Genomic DNA, 22,597 nt, shown 5'->3' on the forward strand with positions numbered 1-22,597 from the left:
TATAGATTATTAAGGATAACTCAAAAACCACTGGTTAGACTTTAATAAATCAAATGGAACCACAGAAGAACCACAAGCTCTCAAAAATAAAAAAGCAAAAAATATTCAAAATCGATTCCCGTAAAAATTCCCGATTGTGTGATAACACTTTTTTTCCCTGCCTATGCTGATAGCCTTGAGAGGCTATTTCAGCGTGAGTTTACACATAAAAAAATAGTCGAATTGAGAACCACCTCCTTCCTTGAACACGATTTAAAATCGAAGCTTGCAAACCCTTAGATTTACGTAACAATCAAATGTACAATAACGAATAGTATATATTTTTACTCCGGAAGTTTCGGTTGTGTTTGTATTCGCAAAACTTGGCTTGTGTATGACTCATATATTTTCAGTGAACTATCACCGAAAGAAAACTTTTAACGTTAGGACTGTTAGTGATCTCAATGCTTAGGGACGCACTGCGACGTCAAAAGAAATACCGTTAAAATAAAATAAATTTTTATTTTTTATTTTCGCACACCTTTGTAAGATTGTAATTTAATTTATGGTAAATATAATTTCCTTATTCCAGCGAAGGATTAACAAGGAGCAAGGACTCTGAGCATTTAACGCTTTGGGTCCATTAAGAAAACTACGTAGGTATTGTTTCGTTTTCTTGAGGAGAATTTTTGGCTGTTTCATTATTGTGCCAGGATATTATAACGTCGCTATTGATATGTTGGCCGCTTAAATCCACTCTGTGTGATTCGCCTTCATGTTTGTATGTCCCTTCTCGTCCAGTTTGTGAGGCAGCCGATTGTTCTTCACTTACATTCTGTGCAGAATTCGGTTTAATTGTAACGTCTTCTATTTTCACACCTTTAATCAGCAACACACCGATACGTAAGGGAAATATAAGAACTATATAATTTTTTTATTGCCCTTGTAGGCAGACGAGCATACGGCCCACCTGATGGTGAGTGGTTACCGTCGCCCATGGACATCAGCAATGCCAGGGGCAGAGCCAAGCCGCTGCCTACCTCTTAATACTCTCCACAAGCCTCGTTTGAAGAAGGACATGTCATAGCGCTCGGGAAACACCGTGGAGGGGAGCTCATTCCATAGCCGGATGGTACGTGGCAAAAAATACCTTTGGAAACGCACTGTCGATGAACGCAGCGGTTCCAGATAATATGGATGAACTCTGCTCCAATGGCGGGAGGTGCGATGATAAAAAGGTTCATCTCAAACAATTTTTTTTTATTGCTTAGATAGGTGGATGGGTGGACGAGCTCACAGCCCACCTGGTGTTAAGTAATTACTGGAGCCCATAGATATCTACAACGTAAATGTCGTCACCCACCTTAAGATAGAGTTCTAAAGGTCTCAGTATAGTTTTTTTTTATTGCTTAGATGTGTGGACGAGCTCACAGCCCACCTGGTCTTAAGTGGTTACTGGAACCCATAGACATCTACAACGTAAATGCGCCACCCACCTTGAGATATAAGTTCTAAGGTCTCAGTATAGTTACAACGCTACCCCACCCTTCAAACCGAAACGCATTACTGCGTTCACGGTAGAAATAGGCAGAGTGGTGGTACCTATGCGCGCGGACTCACAAGAGGTCCTACCACCAGTAAAAAAGTCTCAAAAATTCCCCAGAGCACTCCATGGAACATACGGTATAAAATACAGAGGGAACCGAATGGCCAGGGATACATCAAAACGCTCGCCTTCGTTGGACCAACGTCGACCCAATGCTTTAAATAAAAATGTACAAGCACGTACTATTTCGTTTTACGAACGTTTACGTTTTTAAACATTCAAATTTAGGTTTGAAGAGTGGGCCAGCCCTGCTAGCCTGCTACTATAGGGCTGAGACTTAGAAACCATGTCGCAAGGTGCGTGGCGGCATTAATGTCGTTAATGTCTCTGGAATCTGGTAACCACACAACATCAGATAAGCCGCGAGCATGTTCAACCCGTCTAAGCAATAAAAAAATCTTACACTAATGAAAAATAGTTAATTAGCACATTTGTTTACGCAGCCCACGTAAAGCTGAGCCTGCGTTGTTAGTGAGCGCGATGTGGGTAGTTAAAGTTTTAAGTATAATCCCTGGATTTAAAATAATCCCCACACTTCAAATATGAATGTTAAAATAAACGCGTAAGAAATATAGAAATAAACATTATTAGTGAATAAACAATAATAACCATTATGTAATGTATACTATAACATAATTATTATTATTATTAATTAACTCGACTAATAAACTCATTAGTTAACATTTTTAAGCATTTTAAATTTTAAGTAATCTCGGCAATGTTGCTTTTATTCATAATAAATCAACCGGGAAGTATCTACTATGAGTTGCTCGCTCCGGGCATTTCAATATCGTAGTAATTGTTACGTTATAATACTCATTGTAAAAAATTCATATTTAAAAAAATAATAATCTAATATTAAAAAATAAATAAATAATAATTTCATATTTAAAAGAAAGAAAAAAAAGACATGCCCGCTGAGTTTCTTGCCAATTCTTCTCAGGACGGAGGCTAGTTCTTGTGAATTGGCGGTAGTTCTTTTGACGTTCAACAAGTATGTACTTTCATTTATGTTGAATAAAAATTGTTTGATTTGATTTGATTTGATTTGTGTGTGTAATATAAAATATTATATGATTTTCCTCTACTAGGCTTTTGTTTCCCTAGCCGCCTACTATGAAATAAAATAATTCATCTGATTCTTAATAATTCATCGGATTGTCAACGATATTGCTTAGAATAAAATAATCAACGAACGAAAAGTATATAACAAAAAGGTAAATTATTTTATAAAAAAAACACTTGCAAACGTAAATGAATAAAAATAAATAATTGAAGTCCAAAATCTTCAAGGTTTAGTTGTTTATTTCGTAAATGTACAACCCTAACGCATTGCGCGTCGTCACCGCGATCTCGAGAGGTTCCCGGTAAAGGCGAAGAGGCTATTACGCAAAAGTTAGTTTCTTTAAGCAAACGAATACGATCATCATCATCATCATGCTTTCCTATTACCCTCTGCTGGGGTGTAGGGCTCGAATCAAATTTTTCCATTTATATCGGTCTTGGGCAGTCTGTTCTAGCTCTTTCCACGTCATGCCCAAGACCCCTAGCTCCTGCTCCACCGAGCGACGCCAAGTTGTTCTGGGGCGGCCTCTCTTTCTTTTACCAGACACTTTCCAGGTCAGTGCTCTCTTTGATAGGTGGGTATCGGGCTTTCTCAAAGTGTGACCAATCCAATCATATTAAAGACAAACAATGTTAATCTATTCTCAATTTGACTAGAGATTTTAAACAATAACAAAGGTTTGAAAATTAACAAAGAGTTTAAAAATCTGTGTTGTCAAATACATGGTTGTGTGTGTAATGTTTTTTTACGGATTTAACGTATTTTTTAGGCATAATTAAAAAAATATTCTTCCTTCTCTATATTCTCTATAAGTATGTGAAAATTCATACTCCTCTATGTTCCCACTGCGTTTCATTCTTTATGCGATGAGTATTCAAAAATTCTCCAATTAGCGAAAGTAAAAAGTCTTTTATCCCTTAGCATGGCCGCAGAATAGAGACGTGCTTTTTAATTTTCACCGTATGCCACATTTTTCAATGATGTGCACTGAATTATCTCTCTCCTGTCCGTCTCCACACTTTAACCTTTGTACAGCCTAATCCTTTGTACAGCTTCAGGCAAAACTTAGCCTCATCTCGGAATAGAACAACGAAATCAAATTTTTGAATTAAAGAATGGAATTTATTGACGATTTTATTTTTAATTCATGATCGTATAGAACAAATCACGCACGGCTATCCGGCCTTAAAATAGGATTCCATGTTTTATGAGTACCAGAGACTGACATAGATACTTTTAAACGTTTAACAATAAACACCCTATACTTCGATAAGGCTATGCGTCATGATAATCGCCTTATCGTTGCCGCCGCTGACTATTCCCCGAATCCTGATCACGCAGGAGCAAGTCACCGTCGACGCCCTAGACGGCCTTACGGATCCATCAGATCCAATAACCTTCGCATTAGACGCCTTCAGCTCTAACACTAGGAGCAGGCTTAGGGACCTCGGTAACCGTACTCGTCGAACTCGACAAAGAGTTCGCCGTGCAACCTAACCCATGCATCAGCCCGCTGAGTTTCCTGCCGGATCTTCTCAGCGGGTCGCGATTCCGATCCGGTAGTAGATTCATTCGCGAAGCAATTTCTCTTGAGTTGTTAGGTCTCCTTCGGAGGCGCTCGGGCAGTTGCTAGCAAATCCCACCCCTCCTGGCTGAGCCTTTGCTCGCCCACCTGTCCTGGTGAAACTGGAAGGGCTTTCGGGCCACCAGTAATCTTTCAATCATAAACAAAAACACCCAGACAAAGAGCAAGCAAAGCTGTTGATCACACGAATGTTTGACCGATGCGGGAATCAAACCCACGACCCTCGACGCAAAAGTCACGGGCTCTAACAGGGGATACACGTCAAGCACGAAAATCTATCGAATTCGTAATGTAAATGTATCGAGTTCTCGATACGAAAACGGATCATTACATTAGACGGTAGTACTCGATAGCGAGCTTTCGAGATTTACGTTACATGTTAATGAAAATGTAGGCAAGCGTTCCAACGATACCTAAACCTAAGCCTGCTCATAGCCTTAGAGCTGAAGGAGTCTATTGCAAGAGTTATTGGACCTGATGAATCCGTAAGGACGTGAGATCATTCTGATATCATGTGCGAATCTGTAACATACTCTCTTTTAATCTAGACACGGGGTTTCAGAAAATTAAATCTGTGTAAACTTTCTTTTAAGAATTTTCTTCCGCTTGCCTGAAACATGGTTATTTTGGTCTAGTAGGTGGGTAATGAGTTTTCAGTCCTCGTATGCGACTATGCCGGGACTGAAGTAATGTATTATGATCTCATATGGGGGATATCGTCCCATTTCAGCCGGGAATCATCACGCCCTTCGATTTAATGGGAAAGCAGTTTTAGAATTCAATTGAGAATTCGTTCTCATATCTCAGGTTTCTGATGGTGACACCAAGTGAGCAGTGAGCTGCCTCAACCAACTGTGCTAAAAAGTATACTGTTATAAATTTACAACAGCAATACAATAGATATTGAATAAGTGAAAACACCTAAGCCCCGTCCATTTTTACAGTAAATAAAAAAAACTATTTTTTCATTATTTCTCCTTGTAGGCAGATTAACATACGACCCATCTGACGGTGAGTGGCAGTGACGGTGGCAACCCATAACTGCTGCCTACCGTTAAATACCACTCCATAAGCCTCGTTTGAAGAAGGACATGTTATAGCGCTCGGGAAACACCGTTTAAAACTTCTGCCTCCGTGTTTTCATTCAATATTGATTACTGATTTCAAGTCTAACTTAACATGGAGTTCGTTCGAATGAATTACAAGATTCCAGACGAACGAACGAAAGGCTAGCGAATCAATAAAAACGTATTAAAAATGAAACGTTTCGAATTAAATTATTTATTGTTAGGTAAATTACGGTATGTTCGGGATCGATATACGGATAAGTCGGCACGTTCTAACGACTAGTTACACACACGTTAACGGGAAGATATTATATAAGTAGAAGTTTGAATATTGTGCGCAACTGTATTTTTGTGTTTAACTTTTCGACCCGACTGTCCCAGAAGAAGGTTTTTGGAGTGCTTGGACGCGCATATCCGATGTCGCTTTTTCCCTACCTATGCTGATAGCCTTGAGAGGCTATTTCAGCTTCGCCCTAACATGTAGGTGAGCTAACGGGACTCACACCGGAGTGTTGCTAACACTGGCCCTAACAAGAGCAGTGCTTCGTAGAATCTACCATCGGATCGGAAACGCGACCCACTGAGAAGATCCGGCGAGAAAGTCAGTGGGCTGTGTTCATGGGTTAATTTGCTCGTCGAGCCCTACGTCGCAAGCGACGGGTTCGACGAGGACGGTGAACGAACATTGTCGTATTTACTAGAGCTAATAGAGCCGGGGTTACACGGGTGATGTCATTTAACATCATAATAGAATATCCTTCTAGTTATTTCAGGTTGTAAATTAAGTTTGTGCGAAGTTTCATCGAAATACGTTTAGGGCCGAGTCACACCGGAATGGCAGCGTCCGGCAGCGACTGGCGGCGATGCCAGCGGCCCCCGACGTCGACGCTGGCAGCCTCGCGCGGCCTCCAGACTGCACGCGCTTAGTCTCCTCTTGACTAGTTTAGTTTCTTCATTCGGCAATGATCGTGTAATAAAAATGAAACCCGCAAAATTATAATTTGTGTAATTACTGGTGGTAAGACCTCTTGTGAGTCGACGCGGGTAGGTACCACCGCCCTGCCTATTTATGCCGTGAAGCAGTAATGCGTTTCGGTTTGAAGGGTGGGGCAGCCGTTGTAACTATACTTGAGACCTTAGAACATATATATATATACATAGATGGTGGATGTCTATGGGCTCCAGTAACCACTTGACACCAGGTGGGCTGTAAACTCGTCCAACCATCTAAATTATAAAAAAAAAAAACCTATGTTTGGAGTGAACATAATGGAATTGGTTATTTATATATGACCGCGGCGCCGCGGGCGGCCTCTTGTCGCCGCTGGCAGCCGCGGGCAGAACCACCGACAAGACGCACGAGGCGCGCGGCTGCTCGCTTCACCGCGGGCAGGCGGCGGCTGTGTCGCGACCTTTTCTAACTTTTCAAGCGATACTGATCCTTTAAGTATATAGATAAAGTTTAAAATTATTTCACAGTAAAAGTGCTCGCCGCGACGCTGCCGGCCGCTGCCATTCCGGTGTGACTCGGCCCTTATGCGTTATTGAAACATCCAAACATAAAAATTTTGACATTCATCAAATTAAATAGTATATTTTTTTACTGCATTGTATTTTCGTACTTTTCCTTACTTCCTCTGAATTAGTTTATATTCATTTTGCTTATGCTAGAACAACTATACATTCCCGATGAGAAGTAGGAATAGTCCAGCTGTTTGCATATTTGATCTGTGGTACAAAGCTACAGTATCTAGAGAGAGAGAGAGGGAGAGAGAGTGAGTGAGAATGAGAGGGAGAGGGAGGGGGAGAGAGAGAGAGGGCGAGAGAGTGAGTATACTTTATTGTACACCAAAAAATAAATAAACAATGCGATACATTAAATACAAAAAAAAGTACAATTGGCGGTCTTATCGCCAAGGCGATTGTACTTTTGTTTATCTCTCTTAAGCGCTTATCGCTCTTAAGCGATTTCCTCCGGACAACCATCAAGTATCTAGTTCCATATGCATGCTCTAATTCAAAATGCCGCTTGGACCATACCTCGTCTGGCCGCCTCTTTCCGAGACATTAAGTAAAGACTCGACTTCTTCCATCATCTCCGCCCAGTCTTCTTGTTCTAAGCGAGTTGTTTATTTTCAGCCTTCCTGCTCTGCGGCAGGCCGCTGATAGCCGTGAACGTGATGTGCAGAGATCGGCTCAGCGCCGTAGACTGCGACCGGCTGGCGAGCGTGGCGACTCTAGCGGAATCCACAAAACTGAACGTGGTATTCATGGGCGAATTCCGAAACAAAGAAAACGTTCTCCGTGAGTATCAAATTCTAAGGAATGTGTTACCCTATCTTCTTTTATTCCCACCGAATCCGGTCGCAGTTAACACTAAAAATATCATAGCGGGTCGAATGACCAATTTTGAATTTTTGCATTGAAAATTCACATATCATCTTATGACTTTTTCACGTTTGACTTCATGATTTTTCTTACCAATTAATCTACAGCAATTATATTTTTATTTTTATTTCTTTATATTGAGTAATACTTGTCGTGTACCGTTTTCTATCCGCTATGGTAGAAATATGTACCAGTAAGTGTTGGTATGATTAGTGTTAAACTAGCTAGAACCATAGAAAAAAAAAATACCTAATGTTTACAGATGAACTACAAGCTCCCAGAATGAGCTCTCATACTCTTATAAGTGTATGCGTTAAGATATTATGTCGTTTTTTGTTTAGAGGGCAGGATAGACAGCGGCCGGGCTGTGCCACCTGGCATCGCTATAAACTTAGACTGACTAATAGGTAGTGGTAGGACGTCTTGTGAGTCCGGGTAGGGTAGGCACCACCGCCCTGCCTATTTCTGCCGCGAAGCAGTAATGCGTTTCGGTTTGTAGGGCGGGGCAGCCGTTGTAACTATACTGAGACCTTAGAACTCATATCTCAAGGTGGGTGGCGGCACTTAACACCAGGTGCACCGCGAGCTCGTCCAGCCATCTATGAAATAAAATAAAATAGAATGCGGCAAACGCAAAAACTACCCTCGCCGATCACAAAATAGCGCGCTAAAACTGCTTATGTTGCGAATTTTTCATTAATACTTACGATCCAAGGTGTACCAAGTATTTTTTAAATCAATTATGTGTAATTGTAAAACAATATTAACAATTCAGAATTAACTAAATGATTTACTAAAAAAAAACAAGACCATCAAACCACGTGGCAAAAAAGCATTCAATATTAGCCTCATAAATGTGCCCCTAATTGTTAAATTCTCCTGATTTTTTTTTAAATTGGTCAAACCGGTATCCATATTTCACATAGTAATGGGCCCGCCAACTAAAAAAAAATAAAAATATATCATATCATAATTACAATAGGATTAATTGTGAGTAATTTAATACACGCTATCGTTCAATGGTCATGTGTCATTGACACATTTCGTAAGGATTATTAAGATTAGACGTTGTCACAAGATTATATTTCGACGCTACGGAATATGTACCGGCTTTGTGTTTGCTGTAAATAAAGTACTCGAGTTAAAGTGCGCTAATTCTGTTCTAGTTAAAGAGCTCTTGATCAATATTTGTACAGCTCACAATGTTAAAGAAGTTATTTTTAAAAATACGCTAAAGTTTTGCATTATTAGAAGCCAGCCAATATTCAGTTATTAGTCCGTCCAATCGAATTAACATAACAATATCGTTGTAGCGTATAGAAACGAAATTTGAAAGTCGTTTTAAAATAGATATATTTTCGCTTTTAACGGTATAGTACAAAATAGATATTAACCTTATAATTTATTTTGTTAGCCTTTGACAGAGTTGAAATTTGTATTAAGTTCAAAAACCTGTATTACTGATTTCCAGGCTCCCTCCTTCTCAGGATAGATTTGGTTATGTCGTGAACAGATATAATTTTATTTTCATAATTAATTAGTCATCTTTTAAACTGATAATCAATTTGAAATGGATGTAGCAACGGCCGCGTATATCTTTGTAACCTTTGTAACAAACCGATTTAATTTTACAATTATTGCTTACAAATGCTTAGTGAAATTATATAATAAGAACAATTTATTTCAGAACTGAAATCGTATCAATCGATCCTTGACGAAGACTTGCCGACGACCGTGGACGCGAACGCGCTTGGCCAAAGTTTTATTTTATGTCCTGGCAACATTGAAACGAGCGGCTTCAACGGCCACTCGGGAGCCGTCAAAACTGGGTTGTGCCATCTGGCAATACCGCGAGGCTGGTCGTGGGGTGGGCCCGCGTCGCCCTTCTGTCCCATCTGGGCCGAACTAAAAGTTCCAGATTGACGTGAACTTATAAAGGACAAAACCGAAGATATAGCCGAATTCATCACCAACTGCAATCTGTACTGGTGGTGTATTTTTGAGATTTGATTCTAAGTGAGGTTAGGCTGTCAAATTTTGGCGCCAACCAAGTGTCAAATTTTATCGTTGTACATAATCAAACGGGGCATTTAGATTATAGTATAATAATATATAAAATATTTTGTGTATTTAATTGAAAAAAATAATTTCAATATTAGATAGGATTCAATATTTAAATAAATAAAAATGAACAATGATATTTATTCATTTTTTTTAAATATCATCTTTTTCAATAATGTATTCTTATTTATAAGAGGTGAAACGTAATATATGAGAGAAATTATTTACTATAAAATGACCCTAAAGGGTCTGTTTGAATTTGAACTGTGAAATACGCGTTTCATTAACAATAGTCACGTTATGAACTCATTTATGTTTTCATAGTGCATTGTAGACTTTTCTAGATCCGCCGAGTCTAGTCGTTAAAATCGATTATATTGCAAGCGGAAACGAGTTATTATATATAATATAATATATACATATAATCTGTATTCGGCCCGCAACTCTTCTGTGGTTAACTTACAGTATTATTTTCGGCTAGCACTAGACTTATTGACGTTTCGTGCTAAAAATTTTAGGCATCGTATTGCTTAATATAAAATTAAAAATTCTAAATTGAAGAAGACACGGCTCCCAAGATCGACAGCTCAGCAATGCGGCTATTGCTTTAAATTTTCATACGTTCCGTAGAACAATAAGAATTTCAATGAGATTCATCAACTTTTCGATTATCACGGACCTTACTTGTTTTTATGTACAGCCATTTTAAACTACTCCAAATTAAATCAATAATTGGCTGAGTTTTTCGTTAAGTCTCGATAAAATTACGATTTTCTAGGTGATGGTAAATAAATAATATATATATACATATAAATGAAGTGACGACAATGAACCCGCTATGGAAGTTACCTCAAACGCGTCGCTGTTAAAGATTGGCAAAAAAAGCATCATTTTGTGGTGTAATCTTACGGCGATAGTCTCACATTATTTTTATCGCGGATGTGGCATCTGTGGTGGCCGGGGACGACTCTATTCGCTGTTACTGTATAAATTACATTTAAAATGTCATTCTATAGAATAGTGAAGTAAATTGTTGAAATATTTATAAAATTATTATTTTTCTCTCAACAAAGAATGTATGTAATTTGAAAAATAAAATATTATGGATTATTATGTATTTAGCTACGATTATTAATAATTATATTCAAAGCACAGCTCACTTTGAAAAAACTATTATACAAATCTTATTAATAAATTTGAAAACCAAAATTCAAAATTGTATATTTACTAAGAGAAACTAAATTACTACTTAAAGTAAATATTTTTGTAATTATGTAATTGAATGATCTCGTCGAGATATTAATTTATGAATATTTAATTAATCATTAACTTTGACTTGTTTTTTTTAAATTATTATTAATGTAAAAATTATGGAATAAGGAATATCTGCATTTTATAACCTACCTTTTTTTTTTTTTTATTGCCTTTGTAGGCAGACGGGCATACGGCCCACCTGATGGTGGGTGGTTACCGTCGCCCATGGACTTCAGCAATGCCAGGGGCAGAGCCAAGCCGCTGCCTACCGCTTAATACTCTCCATAAGCCTCGTTTGAAGAAGGACATGTCATAGCGCTCGGGAAACACCGTGGAGGGGAGCTCATTCCATAGCCGGATGGTACGTGGCAAAAAAGATCTCTGGAAACGCACTGTGGATGACCGCAGTGGCTCCAGGTAGTATGGATGAACTCTACTCCGGTGGCGGGCTGTGCGATGGTAAAAACGAGATGCTGGTATCATCTCGAAAAATTCCTCAGAGCACTCCCCATGGAACATACGGTACAAAATACAGAGGGAACCGAAGTCCCTCCGCAGACCCAGAGGCTCCAAACGATCCGAGAGAATGGGATTATCGACAATCCGAACGGCCCTCCTCTGTATGGAGTCAAATGGAAGAAGCTGGTATTTGGGAGCCCCGGCCCAGAGATGGGAGCAGTACTCCACGCGAGGCCGGACTTGTGCTTTATAAAGCAAAAGTCTTTGTCCAGGCGTGAAGTACCGCTTCGCTCTGTTGATGACTCCCAGCATTTTGGACGCCAACTTGGCTTTGCCTTCCAAATGACTCCGAAACTGGACATCGCTCGAAATTTCGACCCCAAGTATCCCGATACTCTCGGAAGGTTGCAGGGATACTCCTTGGAATTGCGGCGCCATGACAAAGGGGTCCTTCTTCGCAGTGAACGCGCAAACTTGTGTCTTTATCGGGTTGAATTGAACCAAGTTCAATTCACCCCATTCGGAGACTCGCCCCAGAGAGTTCTCCACTTCAGACACAAGTTTTGATCGTCTCTCTTGCACCACGCTCCGAGAGAGACTCTGATGGCCGATATATCGCGCATCCCCCGTGCTATCATCTGCATAGCAATGCATGCCATCAATAGACAGCATGTCATTGATATACAGGATGAAAAGCGTGGGGGAGAGTACCGAACCTTGTGGAACGCCAGCGTTAATGGTCATGGTATCAGAACAATACTACTACAAACCTACTCTTAATATACAAATAATATCCATAGATTATATATAATATTGGGCGGGAAAATACAAAAAGTATCGTTGGGCGGTGGGAAATACTCATTCGATGAATGCAAGAGTATTATTTCGTACATATATTATTTCGTTATTTCGTACAGCCATACAGTATTACAACTCACAACTTCAGTTCTGTGTGTTTCTACCGCAGACCAGCGCGCGGTCTGGTCTGAAGAATAGACGTCCGTCTATATTTACTATCTGTGATAGTTCGTACACTCACCTGACCCCGCTCTAGAGATCCCTGTGCCATACAAACCAGAGACTTAGCTGCATATTAATACACGATTTGCTTACATAGATATTGGACACGACCAAGAAACACTATTCAAATCTGTTCGTTATACTGATACTTGTAGTGGAAATCAAACTGACGACACTCGGCCCAGTAGCGAGGAGCGCTAACTGCGTCACGGGCTATAAAAACATATCGACGAAATAAAGCGGAATTGTCGTAACTAGAAAAACGTAAATTTGCGCCAGAACCATAAAACTATTAAAAAAAATTCATAACTCATATATTTATAGAGATAGGAAGTTGAAAAAAAAACATGAAAATTTTAATCGTAGGAAAATGACACTCAAACCATACGAAGCTTTATTTTATTTATATATACTTACAATAATATGTTGTGAAAAAGTTATTAAACCCAAAATACCAAGTAATGACATTTCCGTTTTCTCTCGTCTATATATTGAATAGTCCATTACGTACTGAGCATCGCCGTACCTTGTGAGATGCGTTGGGACAATAATCATTCAATACGACGGACGGAGGGGCTCGTGAATACATCCTAACCAAAAATCTGCTCAATTAAATTAAATTATCGTAAAAGTCATATTAGCGTTCTTCAAACGAATTTATTATATAATATAGTATAAATTATACTATATTTTCCTCATAAAATGTGAGACCAAAATTCGAATGAGCTCGAATGTTGCAGTCAGTCAGAAATGATTTAGTTACAAGTCCCAAATCTGGTAGTATCGCTGAAGATATGCGTGAACAGTTTATCTAGTACGGATCGGCACTGATGAAGATATGCGAGAACAGTTTATTTAGTACGCATTGCCACTGAATTTGAGAACTATTTGCTTAAACTTAAATAGGCAAAGGGAAATCAACAAAAGCAAAGTAAAAAAATAGTAATTGAAATATTTTTTGTAAAAAATAACTAATAAAATAAACCCGTTTTTATTTTATCTCTTCCTTTATATTATTATATAACGTAGTCGTGTGTGACTAATCGTTCTATATCGTTAATCTGTGGTTAGCTCGTCCATTTTATATGGCAAAATAAAAGCTATCAGCTATCCTCTATTGTTGCTAAGAAGAATAGCATATAAAGTATAAAGAGGACCAAGGGATTTGACCTGCTGAATGCAACGTCACAATGTAGTTACCAATTTGCAACCATAGGCGCGTATAAAATGAAAAGCTAATTTTTATGAAACATAATGTCCATATTTTGTCATTGAGATTCCAAAATAAGCGTGTTACTAGTTTTGTGATATTTGTATAAAAAAAGAAATGTGTTTTTATTTAATACATATTTATACGCATAATCACGTTTTTTAAGCAATTGTTTGTTTTATTTCTTTGTTTTAATTATAACTTTGTGTAAGTTATTGGTGAATATATAATAAATTATTTGAATTATATGTAATTTGTTTTGATTATTTGAAATTAACTCACTGGTGGTAGGACCTCTTGGGAGTCCGCACGGGTAGGTACCACCACCCCGCCTATTTCCGCCGTGAAGCAGTAATGCGTTTCGGTTCGAAGGATGGGGCAGCCGTTGTAACTATACTGAGATCTTAGAACTTATATCTCGAGGTGGGTGGCGCATTTACGTTGTAGATGTCTATGGGTTCCAGTAACCACTGAACACCAGGCGGGCTGTGAGCTAGTCCACCCATATAAGCAATAAATAAAAAAACTCGTTTAGCTAAATTAAACAGGTTAAAAGTTTGGCTTACGTTATGTTTTCCAATTACTAAGTTCAGGCATAAGTTACTCTGATTTGTATGAATGAGCCCATATCTCATGGTCTGGGAAAGGTAAGTTTTGCTTAATAATCTCGTTTTAATGAATAAAGCTGATTTTGTTATTTAGTGAACGGTGTGGAACATAGGTTAGTGAACTTCTCCTAAACGGATGGACCGATTTTGATGACATTTTTTGTGCGCGTTCAAGTAAATTCGAGAATGGCTTAGATTCAAAATACGGCGTAGTAATAACTATTTTTCTTTATATTTAAATTTCCTCAAAGTGGTCCAGGTTATTAGAACTTATTCAAAAAAGAATTCAGATATAAGACTTGTGTACAGGACTAAGTCTGTCGGATCGGCTAATATATACTATGTATTGTTTACTATACACATCCTCGCCTGGTTACGCTTTTTTTTGGACAGGAGGAAATCGCCGGACTTCCACCCTCCACTGGGGATGGCGGGGGGGGCATGGCGGAGTCGAACCGACTAAAACCTCCTGTCGCTCAACAAACCACATCCGCACCTCGGATGAGACAGAAAAGGCAAACGGAGGAAAATGTAGTGCTTAGTGCGCAGCACATCTCTCCCATCACCCCTCCCCTCCTGCCCCGGGGACACCGTCGTCGGCCCCAAGACCACCAGCCTTCTCGGTTGGCTGGCTATTCGAAGCCTGTCTAGATGTCGCCGGTTAGAGTGAGTTATCCTACGGAATACCCTGCTGGATCAGAACCAGCGTGGGTCGAGGATAGCCGGCCTTCTATCACCCGGATGCTCTTGCGTGAAACGCGTGCAGAGCAGCCTGCACGTCGTCTTCTTAGGCCCCCCTCGCCGGTCCCCAGACCGACATGCGAGGGGGACATAACACCCTAGGTTACCAGCTTAGGTAGAAAAAAAAATACACACATATAGTGTTTATTATACATACATATATTATTTACTATAGCCGCATTTACAAACTGCATAGTGTAATTTTTTATTTGTCAAGTGTCATGCATATATTATACACTTAATATATTATGTGTCATGTTTGTTGGCGTTCGTCGCGTGAACGTTTCATAATTTCACAATTACTAATATATAAGATTAAGAAAAATAATGTCTGATAAGCGAATAGAATCGATGCTCTTCGATTACGGCACAACAAACCGTACTGACTATAGAAATGGCGAAATTAGGCCACAATCAATTACTGTGTACAACGAAAAACCACGGAGAGCACCACCGAAGCTGCGTCCACTTAAAGATGTCCACACGCTTTCCGATTGGAAGGCTGAAGCGATATCTTTCAGTTTGTTACATAGACCGAAGCAGATATTGGGCACCGATCCAAGGATTGTTCAGCAGCCTTGCGTATGAGTTAACTTTTTATAAAAATCAATCGTACAATTCCTGTTATATTGTTTAATTTTCGCGTAGCGTAATACGTGTTTTTAATTTTATTCGTGAGTCAGTACATAAATACGAGTATTGTAATTGCACAATTAATTATGTGGAAACTGCGATAATTTTTATTTTTTTTTAACTAAAGCAGTTTTCAAAGATGCTCACTCTAAAATTAGCTAGTCTTCCAGATAACTATGATATCTGTGTAATAAAGTCACGCATTCATCTCGTCTCCTCCTAGCGACAATGATAGGTAACGTAATGTCTAGTTTTCTATGACGCAATAAAAACAATGATCTCGACTGATCGATCTATAAATTAAAAATTTAATCAAAAATGATATTAAACAGGAAAAACCTGAAGACACAGAAAGAGAAATCGCTCAAAGGACCAGACCCCGTATAGTAATGAGCCCGGCAGTCAGTATGGATGACATTGAAAATCCAAGAGCCAGGGATATATTATGTAACGATATGTATACTAGCGACACCAGCAAAGGACTAAGGGAAGCTGTAACTTCATATTTCAGTGTCAAGGCTCCTTTACCTGGATTACCAGCGGCTGCCAACCCTGTGAGTAAAATGGCGAGCACGATTTCAGCTTTATAGTTTACAAACTGTATCATTAATGAGTCACTAAATAAATAGAGCTAAATGTATATAATATAGGTTATAGCCAAGTAAATTCAAAGCAGATTCAATTGTTGAAAGCATAAAAAATAACAAACACTAAGGTAAATGACAATTGTCCAATCCTGTATTTCCCGCCCGTATCGATATTCGATAGCTGCATTTTCGCGCCAACAGGATGAACACCCAGACACATTGAGAACAAATACACAATAAGTATACATGAGAAAATAATTCATAAAACCATGATGTATATATGTTTTAGCGTGTTAAATGATTTTAAAAACGGTAGATTTAAAACCTAACTGATGTTATGAGGTTTCACCTTATAAAGTTGAAGTTATCATTTGTGAATTACGAACGAAAATAAGTCTAGTTACTCGTGAGTTTGTTGTGGAATTACCATAGTTCTCGACGTGAATATTTGCAGGTAGCTTTGGCAAAACTGCAACCTCCATACGTATCTCCTGAGTGGCGCATGGAATCAGTTTCTTGGGATGGAAAGCAATTAAGAGCCCATTGTGATCCAAGTAAAGAATTTTGGCTGGAACGGGAGAGGTCTAGGTAGGTTTTATTTCATTTAACAAAAACGTGATCATATTTGTAAAGAAACAAAATTACAGTTGAAATTTGAATTATTCTTGAATTATCCAGTCCGATGTTAAAATAATACGGTTCCATTAGTTATAAAATACATCTAATGAAGAAAACAAAATACAGACTAAAATTAATCAATATCTCTATTTGTGTCTATATCATTAAATTAGTACCCTTGTAGGTAAATTCTTCGAATAAAATACTATGTTATTAATTTTACAAGATATAGTGTTTTTAATATAGTCTTTCGTAAAAATATTTTTTATTTACAGGTGCAAGCCGTGCGACGAGTCTGCTCGTGTGAGAGAGTATCGAAAATATTCGAAAAAGTTGTAGACTCAATTTCTAACAGTTTTCAAACATCATTACTGTGTTTTTAATTTAGAAGGATTATAATTTTTAAGCATTTTAGTTTGTAGCATAATGTTTAATTATGGTTTAGTTTCTAGTTCTTATTAATAAAAAAATGATATTATAGTAGTATTATTCTTTAATTTTATCATTATTACAATGACAATTATTCGAGCATTTTCGGGGCTTAACGTAGCAGTCCATCCTCTTGCTACATATTATTATGACTTTATTTTTATTTTTATTGCTTAGATGATTGGACGAGCTCACAACCCATCTGGTGTTAAGTGGTTGCTGGAACCCATAGACATCTACAACGTAAATGCGCCACCCACCTTGAGTTATAAGTTCTAAGGTCTCAGTATAGTTACAACGGCTGCCCCACCCTTTAAACCGAAACGCATTACTGCTTTCACGGCAGAAATAGGCGGGGTGGTGGTACTTACCCGTGCGGATTCACAAGAGGTCCTACCACCAGTACATAGGTACTGTACACATTTCATGTAAATAGGTATGTACAGTACAATATAATTTTACGACTCAACAAAATATATTAACAATCCTGGCTCTCTCAACTTGATTTTAAAACTAAAACATAATCATTCATAACTTTCTCAAATACTTATTCCAACCAAACTTTTTACGGCAGTGAATGTAATCCAATGTAATCCTCATTGTGTAAAATATTATGACACAATCAATGTCAAAATTGTACACATTTTTTTTTGACAAAGTAATATGATGAACTGACAAAACAAAGTGATTGTTTGATACTCATATTTATTTTTGAAATTTTATTCTATATATACTTATCTTTTGATTTACATTGTATTTATTCAAATAGTATAATGTCCAATAACAATAGTCGCATTGAATCACTTCTTTTTGACTACAAAACATCTAGTCTAAGGGACTACAATGATGGTCAGATTTTACCGATTACTGAAACTAAATATATTGATAAAGAAGTTTGCTTGAGAATACCGCCCGCTCCTCTTAAATATATTCACACTCTGAGTCATTGGAAACCAGACGGGAGGGTCTCAGTGGATCTATTTGTGAGGCCTAAGGATGTAGTGAGAACGAATCCTAGGGATGTGCAGCAAAGATATGTGCGTTATATATTTAAACATAAAAAAATAGTTGCCTTTCGTAATGAAATAAAATTAATATACTCATTACTTAGGGAGTTTAGGACAGACTTAAGGAACTACAAAGGAAATGTCTTCCACCTAGCCGAGTATTTTCGCTCGGTAAATTGACTATACATACAAACTTAACTTGAAAGCGACATTAATGCGATTCAGGTTTTACAAAATATCTTCTATTTTATGTACCGTACAGTGTGTATCGCTTACATACCAATTATGGAGTTTGATAGGAAAATATGTGAGTTATATAGTTACGGCGACCGGAAGTTATCGAAGTGTTAATAATAAGTAATTGAACACGGGAGGTCTCAACCCCGTATCCAATTAAAAGCCAAACAGACCTCTTTAATGACCCTATAACTTATAAATGAGACCTGCATGTCTAAGTGGGGAGCGACGTATCGCGAAATACCGAAAAGAATATCGTCAAAACACGAAATACTGTCAAAAAAAAGCGTGCTTCATATTGTGTATTTACTATTCATAATTATATTATTAATCTATACTAATATATAAATCTACAGTGGTTTTTACGGATGTTCCGTTATAACTACTAAACCATGCATCCGGTTGACTTGAAACTTGGTACCCATGTAGAAAATACACGTACTTAATGGATAGGCTAATATTTAGGTATATGAGTCGTCTATTATCAAAGGTGGCAATCTGTGCATTTGGACAAAAAAATGTTATTGATATGTCAATACAGATTGATTTGAATATAATCGTCTCCTTCAAAGAATACGGTTCAAAACCTGCGTTAAATAAAGTATTAACTTAACCTGTTATTTATCTAAGATGTCGTTCAGAAGAGTTTTGTGACTGCCAATGGAATACAAAGTCAATAATTCGTTTTTCTGATTTACCAATAATTGTCCAAAAGTCACATTGCCGGCTTTGATAATAGTCGACTCATATGAGTGTTTGACTCCCTACACCAGTTGGCTACAGGGCGTTAATGATGCGAATCTTTGTGTGGTTGAGATATAATAATGTTATTTTTAAATGCCCAGCGAAGCGGACGGATACTGCTAGGAATTTATAAGTTTGATTAGAACATTCTTGAATTTCACAGGAGCGCCCGAAAGATATTGAACACAAGAACATATTAAAGTCTAGGCCCCGCCTCGTGATGACACCGGCTGTTTGTATGGACGACATTCAATTAGAGTCTGTATTCACTGCCCTGTTTAATAGTATTTTGTCTCAAGATGTCGACAAGACCCTCCTTAGAAGTCTCCTTATAAAGTATCTACCAAATTTCATGAACTACGCTTTAAAATTATATTCCCACGAATAGATAAATGTTAACTATAACGAAAAATATACAACGAATCGTATAATTTAAAGCAATAAACTTGAAAGCAAGTTCACTTGATGCCTTAGAATTCGCAGTAGGTTTTGCGAATGGTAGGCACATTTATTTACACACGCTCTTGAACATTTTATTAATTTTATTGTAGAAAACGCGAGAAATTCATTGAAAATTTCTACTCGACGACAAAAAATGTAACAATTAGGGTTCCTCCTTCGAATAACATTAAAGCATCATTCCCCGGTACGCCGGCACCAGCGAATCCGGTAAAAGAAAATGTTTATGAACTTTTTACTCATTTGCCCAACATTACGATACAACTATCAATTGAATATGACGAGATTCGTAACAAATACATATATCACAAATACAGTACTACCCGCATAACGTTAGTGAGTTGATATTGAGAGATCCGTTGATACTTCTTTCCGCCAAAACTAAATTGAAAATGAACAGTTTTAAATTAAAAACAATTTCAATGTTCACCTAACTAAAATCATCTTATGCTTTTCGCTTCAAAGAAGCACTGAGGAGAAAATGACTATGAATCCAATTTAATCTAAATAAATTATTAAACGAAAATATGCATCGCGCTATTGATAATTTCATATGATTTCGTATAAATAGACTTAGAGGTATAATACTTGCGGGGATCAGCCGCCTCAAGCGAAGCTAGCGACCGTCACACTAGTCAAATTTGACGTTCATTTAGATGTGCCTCGACGGAGGTGAACATAACAATTCGATTAACGATGTCAATCAGTTTATCCGAATCAGCCTTGAGGGACGGCAATAAATAGTCAATGTGTGGACTACCTCGATTCCCTTTTGTTTGTTGCATATTTAAAACAGTGTTTTATTCCAAATTAAAAAAAACAATATTCTTTTTAATACGCTTTTATAAGCTTTAGAGTATTTAATATATGTTAGTATGTAACGGAATCTTTGAACATGATTTTGACCCCCTTCAAAACGTCGGATTAACTCGAAATTTTATATACTTATTAAGTACTGATGACAAATCAATATTTAAAAAAATGAAAAAAAGTTGAAAAAATTTAAATTCAACTAAAAAATTAAAAATAAATAATAGTTTAAAAAAACTAACAAAAAATACGCTTTTATAGAAAATTCAACTAAAAAATTAAAAATAAATTTGAATTAAAAATAGTGTAAGAAAACATGATTTTATCGTAAAAGAACTTGGGGTGCATGGTATCAGTAGTTATAGATATGAGTAGAAGGGTTATTTTGATAATATCCTGAAAAGCGCCCCACACTTTTTTACAATAAAATCGTTTTTTCTTACACTATTTTTAATTCAAATTTATTTTCTATTTTTTAGTTGGATTTTGTATAAAAGCGTATTTTGTTAGTTTTTTTAACTATTATTTATTTACAATAATTTTTACATAGTTGTCATTGTTTTGCCGGATACTAAAAATACAGACTTATTCAAAGGCATTATCTATTTTACCACTGTTTGTTTTGAGTTAGCTAAATTGATGATTTCAGATAACTATACCGAATATCAGAGCACCGTACGTATCTCCAGAGTGGAGGATGGAGTCAGTTTCGTGGGACGGCAGGCAATTAAGGGCATACGCTGAACCGAACAAAGAATTTTGGCTCGCTAAAACACCTCAGTAAGTGTATGGTGCTGAATTGGTGCTTTACTGGTGGTAGGACCTCTTATGAGTCCGCACGGATATGTACCACCACCCTGTCTATTTCTGCCGTAAAGCAGTAATGCGTTTCGGTTTGATGGGTGGGGCAGCCGTTGTAACTATACTGAGACCTTAGAACTTATATCTCAAGGTGGGTGGCGCATTTACGTCATAGATGTCTATGGGCTCCAGTAACCACTTAACACCAGGTGGGCTGTGAGCTCGTCCACCCGTCTAAGCAATAAAAAAAATAATAAATGCGTATAGAATCTACTTTAAAACAAATTAGCTTCGATACGGCATTATTCGTGTGGCGTTTTTTATCTTTATTTTTGGCATCGCTGATGTTGATGAACTATAACCACTCGATTCCAGGGCCGTATTCTAGTGTACTTACGAAGGTAACAAAAAAAATATTAAAAATCTAAAGTTAACAATTTGAATAGTTCGATTTAATGAAACAAATGCACAGCGCCGGCGAACTCCTCGTCGATCTATTGGCCAGCGATTCCAATTATATCACCAGATCCGAATTGAATTTCGGAGTCAGTTACTTTGTTAAAGATATGTTCTTGTCCCGTGTGTGTTTCAGGCGCACATGACACAGTACCTTTTTTTCGTACTGATAATAATTTCAAGGAGTTACAATGGCTTTACCAAATGTGTAGGCGAGCTCGTGGGGCTCAGCTTGAGGCTTTATTAACTCTAGCCTTGGTAAGAGCAGTGCTTCGCTAAGAGCAGTTCTATCACCGTTCCGCAAGCGCGTCCCATTGAGAAACTCAGTGGGTTAAGTTGTCTGGGATTTAAGTTGCACGTCGTTGTATTCGGGTAAGACGAGTACAACACGAGAACGGTGAACGGTGCTGGGAATGCTTAAAAGCACCGAAATGATGTGTTGGAAGCGACGGCGACTGCATGTCGTTCCATGGATCGGGCATGTAAATAGCGGTGGCCATGATGAGTGTTATAGTGTCGCGCCGCTTTTTCGAAGAAGCGTTCCGACGCTGTTTTCATATACTTAAATACAGTACCTAACTCCCTGCTCCAAATTGTTTAATGTCTAATCGATCTCCAGCGATTGATAATTTAGTTTTGTATCGTTCAGATGCCAAGTGTGCGACGAAACCGCGGCCCGTTTAGCAAACAAGAAAACACGGAATCATGGAAATTGAAGCTTTATTTTTAAAACATTTAACGGTACGCAGTATCTAATAAATTAATTACATCA

At 37.8% G+C, this 22,597-nt stretch overlaps 3 protein-coding genes across 3 annotated transcripts in view; all 3 read left to right on the forward strand.

Annotated features, from left to right (window-relative positions):
* LOC114249833 (endonuclease/exonuclease/phosphatase family domain-containing protein 1) overlaps positions 1 to 11,135 on the forward strand; it is a 29,541-nt gene extending 18,406 nt beyond the window's left edge. The window contains exons 5-6 of the mRNA XM_028183540.2: positions 7,443 to 7,607; positions 9,379 to 11,135. Coding sequence (XP_028039341.2) covers positions 7,443 to 7,607; positions 9,379 to 9,614 — 401 coding nt within the window. The 3' untranslated portion in view covers positions 9,615 to 11,135. The remainder of the gene's footprint in view (positions 1 to 7,442; positions 7,608 to 9,378) is intronic.
* A 3,103-nt stretch (positions 11,136 to 14,238) lies between these two features.
* On the forward strand, positions 14,239 to 17,362 carry LOC114249854 (uncharacterized). Its single transcript, XM_028183565.2, has 4 exons — positions 14,239 to 15,626; positions 16,010 to 16,231; positions 16,719 to 16,852; positions 17,158 to 17,362. Exons 1-4 carry the CDS (start codon positions 15,372 to 15,374, stop codon positions 17,219 to 17,221), a joined length of 675 nt encoding a protein of 224 aa, XP_028039366.2. The 5' UTR covers positions 14,239 to 15,371; the 3' UTR covers positions 17,222 to 17,362.
* A 722-nt stretch (positions 17,363 to 18,084) lies between these two features.
* Positions 18,085 to 22,559, forward strand: LOC114249858 (uncharacterized). Its single transcript, XM_089740435.1, has 5 exons — positions 18,085 to 18,348; positions 19,463 to 19,557; positions 19,851 to 20,094; positions 21,218 to 21,348; positions 22,460 to 22,559. Exons 1-5 carry the CDS (start codon positions 18,085 to 18,087, stop codon positions 22,539 to 22,541), a joined length of 816 nt encoding a protein of 271 aa, XP_089596561.1. The 3' UTR covers positions 22,542 to 22,559.
* Positions 22,560 to 22,597: the final 38 nt, after the last annotated feature.

This window comes from Bombyx mandarina, chromosome 04, assembly GCF_030267445.1.
Source record: "Bombyx mandarina strain Sakado chromosome 04, ASM3026744v2".
Taxonomy (NCBI): Eukaryota; Metazoa; Arthropoda; class Insecta; order Lepidoptera; family Bombycidae; genus Bombyx; species Bombyx mandarina.

Coding starts and splice junctions, on each gene's coding strand:
- LOC114249854 (XM_028183565.2), top strand. CDS start 15,372: ATGTCTGATAAGCGAATAGAATCGATGCTCTTCGATTACGGCACAACA. Junction 16,232..16,718: donor TACCAGCGGCTGCCAACCCT/GTGAGTAAAATG, acceptor GAATATTTGCAG/GTAGCTTTGGCAAAACTGCA. Junction 16,853..17,157: donor CTGGAACGGGAGAGGTCTAG/GTAGGTTTTATT, acceptor TTTTATTTACAG/GTGCAAGCCGTGCGACGAGT.
- LOC114249858 (XM_089740435.1), top strand. CDS start 18,085: ATGTCCAATAACAATAGTCGCATTGAATCACTTCTTTTTGACTACAAA. Junction 19,558..19,850: donor ATGGACGACATTCAATTAGA/GTCTGTATTCAC, acceptor ATTTTATTGTAG/AAAACGCGAGAAATTCATTG. Junction 21,349..22,459: donor TGGCTCGCTAAAACACCTCA/GTAAGTGTATGG, acceptor TTGATAATTTAG/TTTTGTATCGTTCAGATGCC.